The 9393-nt window shown below is 43.4% G+C and overlaps 1 protein-coding gene across 1 annotated transcript in view; it reads left to right on the top strand.

Moving 5' to 3' along the window:
* Positions 1-9393, top strand: part of LOC124032316 (sodium channel protein type 8 subunit alpha-like) — a 126144-nt gene that overhangs the window by 36044 nt on the left and 80707 nt on the right. Inside the window, exons 6-9 of the mRNA XM_046344625.1 lie at positions 286-377; positions 7440-7661; positions 8048-8111; positions 9074-9215. Of these exons, the coding sequence (XP_046200581.1) occupies positions 286-377; positions 7440-7661; positions 8048-8111; positions 9074-9215 (520 nt within the window). The remainder of the gene's footprint in view (positions 1-285; positions 378-7439; positions 7662-8047; positions 8112-9073; positions 9216-9393) is intronic.

Below are 9393 nucleotides of genomic sequence, written 5' to 3'. Positions count from 1 at the left end.
GTTTGTAACCCTAGGTAATGTCTCAGCTCTGAGTATGTTCAGAGTGTCGAGGGCATAGAAAACTATTTTCTGTAATTCTAGGTAAGACAGAATGGGGGTCGATGTGTCGTGGGTCCTATTTTTTATTTGATTTATCCTTTACTCCCCCTCCGTGGACAGGCTCTGTGAGTGGCGTTGTGGTTACTTCCTGGTTGAGTGCGTGCGTGGTGGTGGTGTTGTGGTGCTTTTGCGCGTGTGTTTTTGTCACCGGTGTTAGTTTGTGTGTGGTCCTTCCCCTGTTTACAGATATATAACAGAGTTTGTGGACCTGGGCAATGTCTCTGCGTTGAGAACATTCAGAGTTCTCCGAGCATTGAAAACTATCTCTGTCATACCAGGTGAGATTCAGTTTAAACACTAAGGCTGATGTATATCACACCCTTTTACTTTTATTATACTCACTAATATTATTATTATCATTTTTAATATCATTTTTGAGCACTTCCCCCAAAAAATAATTGGAAATAATATTTGTTGAATTGATTTTTTTCCTCCAAATGTATCAAAAATGGTACTGATACATTTTTGATAGGCTTTGCAGTCTACTCCAGGTTCTTCCAAAGTGTCTCTCTTCTGCCCCAGTAGAAGTCTCATCCTAAAGGCAGCTGTGATTCTCCTGGGAAATAGCTGTAAGCCACTGTCTATGTCTATTCATTGGAATGGGCAATAGCAGAAGCCCCACTAAAGAAAAGGACACTGACAGTAGCAATATGAAAGCACATCAATAGATTATCACCAGAGACAAAGTCAAATATATGTTGATTTATTATGGGATTCATTTTTCTTTAGCTGACCATAAGGAATAGCTTATGATTAACCAACCTTTCCTGATTCACTGTACTGCACACTTTGACAAAGACTGTTGAGACATCTACAGTATAGCTCATCTGTACTTTTATCATTGGAAAAAGCCTCCAGGCTCTTGCAAGGTTTTCGAAAGATGGAGATAATTATTCATATCCAAAAATAACTAGGTAATTGGATTGGAAGAGAGGGTACAATTTAACTAAATACATTAACATGATTTATTACGAGGAAAAAAGGATGCAAATGAATGAATTTGACTCTACACGTCTGTTAAAGAAGAAACGTAGAGTATGTTGACGCTCAGCTGGGAACTGACATCCCACAGAATATACTTATTCATTATTGATGAAGACTGCCAAGCCTAGTTTGTGGACATATTTTACGCTGCATGATGCTTTTGAGTGAGTTGCTTTGCAGTATCAGCCTGCTAAAAAGCTTGGCTGATGAACGATGGCATTGAAAACGTTTGTTTTGCCCATTTCCGTTTGCTGTTTTGTTCATGTTGATGGTTAACTTTTCATTATAATGACCGACTTGAACAGAAAATAGAACACATATTTTCCGCTGGCATTCTAGAGCTTTCTAGAGCATTCTAGAGCTTTCTAGAGCTTTCTAGAGCTTTAAAGCTCTAGAGCATTCTAGAGCTTTCTAGAGCTTTCTAGAGCTTTCTAGAGCTTTCTAGAGCTTTCTAGAGCTTTCTAGAGCTTTAAAGCTCTAGAGCATTCTAGAGCTTTCTAGAGCTTTCTAGAGCTTTCTAGAGCTTTCTAGAATGCTGATGGGGTGACTGAATGAGCCAATAACCTTTACTTGAGTCAACACATACAGTTCATACAGTACATACAGTACATGATATGGTGTATGAAGGATGGTAGTGCTTAAGTTGTAAATCGGGAGGTTCCAGAACAAAAAGTGAGCGCGAGAGAGGGGTGACCTAGGGGGCTCTGCGGTACCACAGTGAATCAACAATAAAACACCTTGCTAATAAAGCAATGCACACATATCATTGATTTTGTGTAGTGCCGTAGAGCATCAGAGGAGAGGTGCTTACAGAAGTTGCACACGTGAGTTGTTTTTTTTACTTGGGTCTGGGAAGAATTTGACCTTTCACAAACACATTTCATTCAGTTCAGTCATTTTATAGGCCTTGGAGAGTTTAGCTGAATATTTTTGAATACCTCACAAATGATCGAAATTACAGTTTACTTTGATACTGACAAACTAAGAATCTGAGAGCAATAAAAATGACCATGTGCTGAGTCCTAGAAAAGCTTTCCAGTTTCCACCCAATGATGAGCAGCTGACTCACCAGTGATGGCCGATGCGCTCATCCCAAAAGCCTATCTCTTGTTTTACTTTGTAAAACAACATTCTCTCAATCGGCCTATTTGGAAGTTGATTTAATATTTTGGTAGCCTACAGTAGGATTCAAGTCTTTTAAGCAAGAGCCATTTGATTTCCAACCTGTATTTTCCAATCGCGATTGTGTTTGAAATATTACATAAGGCTTGTTCCAGCTGCATGCTGTTCACTGACAGATTTGTAGCTCGTTCCCAGGCTATATACTTTGGGATTGAGCTATGTGAACACAGTCCAAAACGAGGCAATTTTTGTAAACAGCAATTGGTCCTTTGTGGCTAAATGATGGACCTACTTCTGGAGTAGTATTATAAATGATGGACCTACTTCTGGTGTAGTATTATAAATGATGGACCTACTACTGGAGAAGTATTATAAATGATGGACCTACTTCTGGTGTAGTATTATAAATGATGGACCTACTTCTGGTGTAGTATTATAAATGATGGACCTACTACTGTTATGCAGGTGAATGAGGACCCAAAAGCGACTTGGAGAAAATAGAGTCTTTATTCCAGTAAAGAAAATATGCAATACTCCTAGACAAATCGGAGCGGTAATCAAAGCATAAAAAACAATTCCACTCGTAATGACGAGGACAGACTGGAGACTCGACCATAAACTGTAGGTTGCCTCGGGAAGGCACTGACCGTAGCAGACTCAGACACCTGCTCACCACGCAGCATCTGAGGGAAACACGACACGACAGGGCGAGACAAAGACACAGCACGGTGAACAATATACAAGGATCCGACAGGACAGAAACGGAAAACAAGGGGAGAAATAGGGACTCTAATCAGAGGAAAAGATAGGGAACAGGTGTGGAAAGACTAAATGATTGATTAGGGGAATAGGAACAGCTGGGAGCAGGAACGGAACGATAGAGAGAAGAGAGAGAGGGAGGAAGAGAGAAAAAAGGGAACGAACCTAAAAAGACCAGCAGGGGGAAAACAAACAGAAGGGAAAGCAAAATGACAAGACAATATAAGACAAAACATGACAACTACTGGTGTAGTATTATAAATGATGGACCTACTTCTGGTGTAGTATTATAAATGATAGACCTACTTCTGGTGTAGTATTATAAATGATGGACCTACTTCTGGTCTAGTTTTATAAATGATGTCATTTCTTTCTGAACAGACAGCAGTTATTCTATAACTCTGGCAAATGTATTTTAATATACATACAGTATATGATATGGTATATGAAGGATGGTAGTGCTTAAGTTGTAAATCGGGAGATGCCAGAACAAAAAGTGAGCGCGAGAGAGGTGAGAACAAAAAGTGATCCCGCGGCTATGATTCTATAAGGAAATAAATGATGAAGTGCAACGCTGGAGAGATGAGAGGTGCAGGTCATAGAAAGTAAACGTCATTCTAGTTCTGAGAGAGATACAGGCGCTCTTCTGTCTTTCACCACATCAACGGCCACACATTGGTCTCAAGCATAGGCTATAATGTTGCACCAACCATTAACCCGAGCCGGCCCAACACAAATCCATTCGTAAAATATCAAGTGTGAGCTGAACATCTACGTTTTCACATTATGTTGTTTTCGAGGGCAGGATAATTAATGAGAAGGCAACTCGAATGAACACTGATCGCTTTTGTTAGAATTTTTAGTTTGCAAACAGTGATTTTTTTTCTTCTCTCGCGTAGATGTGCCGGTGTTGTGCTCCCCATGCTTCTAATTTGCTTAATTTTGTAGCTAGAGTCAAATACTTTCTGTGGAACACAACAGAGTCAAATAGTTTCTATAGAACAAACTTCACATCAGGATAGGCGACTGAAATGAATAATTATTGTATGTGTGTTATATTAATAAACATAGAGGAGGGAGTAAAATGTTGGCAAGCAATAAACATTTGAGAACAACTATGGCTGAATTATTATCCTGACACTTTCACATATACTAGTTGAATAAGACACGGGAGAGATGACGAATTTTGGCAAAGAGATTTATTTATAGACTAATACAAAATCAGTAGTGGATTTAGGTACCGGCGACATGGTCAACCGCCCAGGGGCATCTTGCCAAGGGTGGGGTCAACCGCCCAGGGGCATCTTGCCAAGGGTGGGGGCAACCGCCCAGCGGCATCGTGCCAAGGGTGGGGGCAACTGCCCAGTGTGGCATCGTGCCAAGGGTGGGGGCAACCGCCCAGGGGCATCGTGCCAAGGGTGGGGGCAACCGCCCAGGGGCATCGTGCCAAGGGTGGGGGCAACCGCCCAGGGCGGCATCGTGCCAAGGGTGGGGGCAACCGCCCAGGGGCATCGTGCCAAGGGTGGGGGAAACTGCCCAGTGTGGCATCGTGCCAAGGGTGGGGGCAACCGCCTAGGGGCATCGTGCCAAGGGTGGGGGAAACTGCCCAGTGTGGCATCGTGCCAAGGGTGGGGGCAACCGCCCAGGGGCATCGTGCCAAGGGTGGGGGCAACCGCCCAGGGGCATCGTGCCAAGGGTGGGGGCAACCGCCCAGGGCGTCATCGTGCCAAGGGTGGGAACAACCGCCCAGGGGCATCGTGCCAAGGGTGGGGGCAACCGCCCAGGGCGGCATTGTGCCAAGGGTGGGGGCAACCGCCCAGGGCGGCATCGTGCCAAGGGTGGGGGCAACCGCCCAGGGGCATCGTGCCAAGGGTGGGGGCAACCGCCCAGGGCGGCATCGTGCCAAGGGTGGGGGCAACCACCCAGGGGCATCGTGCCAAGGGTGGGGGAAACTGCCCAGTGTGGCATCGTGCCAAGGGTGGGGGCAACCGCCCAGGGGCATCGTGCCAAGGGTGGGGGCAACCGCCCAGGGGCATCGTGCCAAGGGTGGGGGCAACCGCCCAGGGCGGCATCGTGCCAAGGGTGGGGGCAACCGCCCAGGGCGGCATCGTGCCAAGGGTGGGGGCAACCGCCCAGGGCGGCATCGTGCCAAGGGTGGGGGCAGGCGCGGGCGCTGAAGGAGGGGTTCGCACAGGGGCCATACAAGCTAGAACCGCCACAAACACTTGAAACAAATAGCCAAACCGAAAACTGCAGACAAAAATGCTTTCTGCTACTAAGATCAGTGAAATGTAGACTAGACTGTCAACGGAGTGAAGAGCAGAAATCTCAACTAGCAAGCAAGTCGCAACAATGAAGAACGTGAAGGGGGGGGAATTCTGACGGGGAGATTTTCACCTGATCCTGCTCAAATTAAGCACTGAAGGATGGTCAGCTATGGTTCTGTCGTTCAGCCCCTCAACAAGGCAGTTAAGGCACCGTTCCTAGGCCGTCATTGTAAATAAGAATTTGATCTTAACTGACTTGCCTAGTTAAATATAAATAAATTGGTGCAAGAAACCACTTTACAAAATCAAATTCATTATTATTCCCATTATTACAGAGAATCAGACAAATTATGCTACCGTCTGCCTATTAGCCACTTATCTCTTTGGCTCACAACTGGCTATTTAAAGAGTGATAGAAATGTATATGTTTTGTGCTCTTGTAGGAAGCAATCACTCCCCATTGTTGACTACAAATGATCTATAACTGGGCTAATAATTGACTAACTAGCAAATAATGTGAACAAATGTGCACACGTCGCTCCATGCAGCTCTCACTTTGATCTCAACACAAACACATCTACTCAAGACCACTCATACTGTAGCCTAAACATAGTCCAGTTCAAAGTGAATGGCACAGATCCATATATGGCAATGGCTATTTGCATATAGGCCTACTGCTGCTCTGATTGGTTATGGCGCACCGTATAGAGTACATCATGAGTTGTGCTGTCAATGCAATAGAATCATACACCAATGCGCTCTGCCTACGAGAAAATCTCTTACACAATTAGTTTTGCATACTAAATCTGGCATAGTTTGTTTTATTTGTTTTATTACATGGAACGCGGCTAATATTGCGTTGATTCAATCACAATTCCCACAGTGAGGTGAAACTTTGATAGTGTTAACTAAAGGGGAAAACTGTAGAAAATTGAGTGAAGTTTAATCTCATATTGCTTCTGCACCAGCAGTCCGAGGGGAGCTGCTCACTAAAGCAAGCACTCAGTTTAGAGGAAACATTACCTACTACCGTACCCCGTTCAAAGGCACTTCAATATTTTGTCTTGCCCATTCACCCTCAGAATGGGACACATACACAATCCATGTCTCAATTGTCTTATGTCATGGAAAGAACAGGTGTTCTTAATGTTTTGTATACTCAGTGTACAGGAACATACTATATACTGATGACACATCAATTTGTATTGTATTATTAAATACCCAACCCAGGCATAAGGGTTTAATGTGCGTGTTATAATGGATACTCGGGACAATCCATCCCATCGCACAATATACTGTAAGCTGAATACTGGTTGATGAAGGAATGGACATAAAGCAGACAGTACAGTACAGTACTTTGATAATGGACTTATTAAACAGGCAATACAGTACAGTACTTTGATAATGGACTTATTAGACAGAAAAGTACAGTACTTTGATAATGGACTTATTAAACAGGCAATACAGTACAGTACTTTGATAATGGACTTATTAGACAGAAAAGTACAGTACTTTGATCATGGACTTATTAAACAGGCAATACAGTACAGTACTTTGGTTATGGACTTATTAGACAGTATAGTACAGTACTTTGATCATGGACTTATTAAACAGGCAATACAGTACAGTACTTTGATAATGGACTTATTAGACAGAAAAGTACAGTACTTTGATAATGGACTTATTAAACAGGCAATACAGTACAGTACTTTGGTTATGGACTTATTAGACAGTATAGTACAGTACTTGAATAATAATAATAATATATGCCATTTAGCAGACGCTTTTATCCAAAGCGACTTATAGTCATGTGTGCATACATTATTAAACAGGCAATACAGTACAGTACTTTGATAATGGACTTATTAGACAGAAAAGTACAGTACTTTGATAATGGACTTATTAAACAGGCAATACAGTACAGTACTTTGATAATGGACTTATTAGACAGAAAAGTACAGTACTTTGATCATGGACTTATTAAACAGGCAACACAGTACAGTACTTTTATCATGGACTTATTAGACAGGCAATACAGAACAACAAAGTCACATTGTCTGAGAACCCCAAGATCGTCTCCCATATACAAACCTTCTGCATCATCTCTTTGGTTTGTGTGTGTGCACGTCCGTCTGTGTTTGTACCTCTGTGCGTTTGTGTGTGTGTGTGTGCAAACGTTTGTCTGTGTGTGTGTTTCTCCCTCCCCAGGCCTGAAGACCATTGTCGGTGCTCTAATACAATCAGTGAAGAAATTGTCAGATGTTATGATCCTCACGGTATTCTGTCTCGGTGTCTTCGCTCTGATTGGACTACAGCTCTTCATGGGCAACCTACGACAAAAATGCGTGATTTGGCCAATCAACTCCACCGAGAACTTCTTGGCCAACGGCAGCTTAGGCTTCGACTGGAATGAATACATCAATAACGACAGTACGTTGCCTGGCCGCAGACAAACACACCAGGGTTGTGTTTTTAAGAGCACAACGTAGCAAAATGTTTCCATTTGCTGAGAAAGTTTGTCCTATATCCCTCCACATCACAGGAGGTTGGTGGGACCTTAATTGGGGAGGACGGGCTCGTGGTAATGGCTGGAGCGGAATCAGTGGAATGGTATCAAATACATCAAACACATGGTTTGATGCCATTCCATTTGCGCCGTTCCAGTTATTATGAGCCGTTCTCCACTTAGCAGCCTCCACTGATCTACATAGCTGCAGAGGTCTAGCCTTCTACTCCTAAATGGCCATTAGAAAAGACAGATAGGGAATGTTTTTCTGATGCTATTCTGTATGTGTGTGTTGTGTTTCTTTCACCAGAAAATTTCTACTTCCTGCCTAGGCAATTGGATGCCCTTTTATGTGGCAACAGTTCAGATTCTGGGTGAGTTGCATACAGGCCCCTGGTGTCTGTTCTGGAACTGAATAAGCTCTGCCCAAGCTGTGCCAAAAACCCTGGTCTGCCCAAGAAAGTCTATGTAAATTATGATTTCCAGAATGGTCCAAAGATGTTTTCTAGATGACTGTTTTGGACTCTAAAATTAGTATATTATGATGAGTTTCGATCCCCACAGTGAATTATTTTCAAGTTCGCTACAAATCTAGATATTTAATTAAATAGTGATCCATTCTGACTACTACATTTGTAGTCACGCAGGACCACCTGCTGACACAGACCAATCATGAGCCGGCCTGTGATCTTTGCGCGCGTCTCTCAGGCAGGATGAAAACAACTACATCGACCATGATCCTTTGCTATTTACCAGAGGAGGCTGGTGGGAGGATCTATAGGATGCCAGGCTCGTTGTAATGGCTCCTCCCACCAGTGTCCTCATCATAATCCTTAGTGTGTTTTTGGTGTCATTCACCCCATATGGCGCGCTTCAAATTGAAAAAATTCTGTCTTCATGCGCCATCAGGAGTTTTCCATAGGATACATGGATGACTTCAGCGCTATCACTCTCCACTGGTTTAAATCTGTCTGTCTGTCTGTCTGTCTGTCTGTCTGTCTGTCTGTCTGTCTGTCTGTCTGTCTGTCTGTCTGTCTGTCTGTCTGTCTGTCTGTCTGTCTGTCTGTCTGTCTGTCTGTCTGTCTGTCTGTCTGTCTGTCTGTCTGTCTGTCTGTCTGTCTGTCTGTCTGTCTGTCTGTCTGTCTGTCTGTCTGTCTGTCTGTCTGTCTGTCTGTCTGTCTGTCTGTCTGTCTGTGTCTCTCCTTCTGTCTGCCTGTCTATCATTCTTATTCTTTCATTAAACCAGACAACTGTACTATCTGGCAGCCATGTTGTTTTTGTATGTAAATATTGCTGAGTCTTTGTATGGTTGTGTGGCCCTCTCCTCTCCCCCCAGCCGCTGCCCTGAAGGCTTCACATGCATGAAAGCTGGCAGGAATCCAAATTACGGTTACACCAGCTTTGACAGCTTTGGATGGGCTTTCCTGGCTCTCTTCAGACTCATGACACAGGACTTCTGGGAGAACCTCTACATGCTGGTGAGCACAGAATGAAATAGAACATACAGTATTATATACATGGCTTCTATCTATGATATTGTATATCTATGCTGGTGAGACAGGCTTGTTGTTTTACCAAAGGATATGTTGGTTTGGTTTTGAGTTACACCACTGTTCAAAAGTTTGGGGTCACTTAGAAATGTCCTAGTTTTGAAAG

The sequence above is a fragment of the Oncorhynchus gorbuscha genome, linkage group LG03 (assembly GCF_021184085.1).
Source record: "Oncorhynchus gorbuscha isolate QuinsamMale2020 ecotype Even-year linkage group LG03, OgorEven_v1.0, whole genome shotgun sequence".
NCBI lineage: Eukaryota > Metazoa > Chordata > Actinopteri > Salmoniformes > Salmonidae > Oncorhynchus > Oncorhynchus gorbuscha.
Note: the sequence above shows the minus strand (reverse complement) of the source record. Positions and strands in the feature narration are given on the sequence as shown.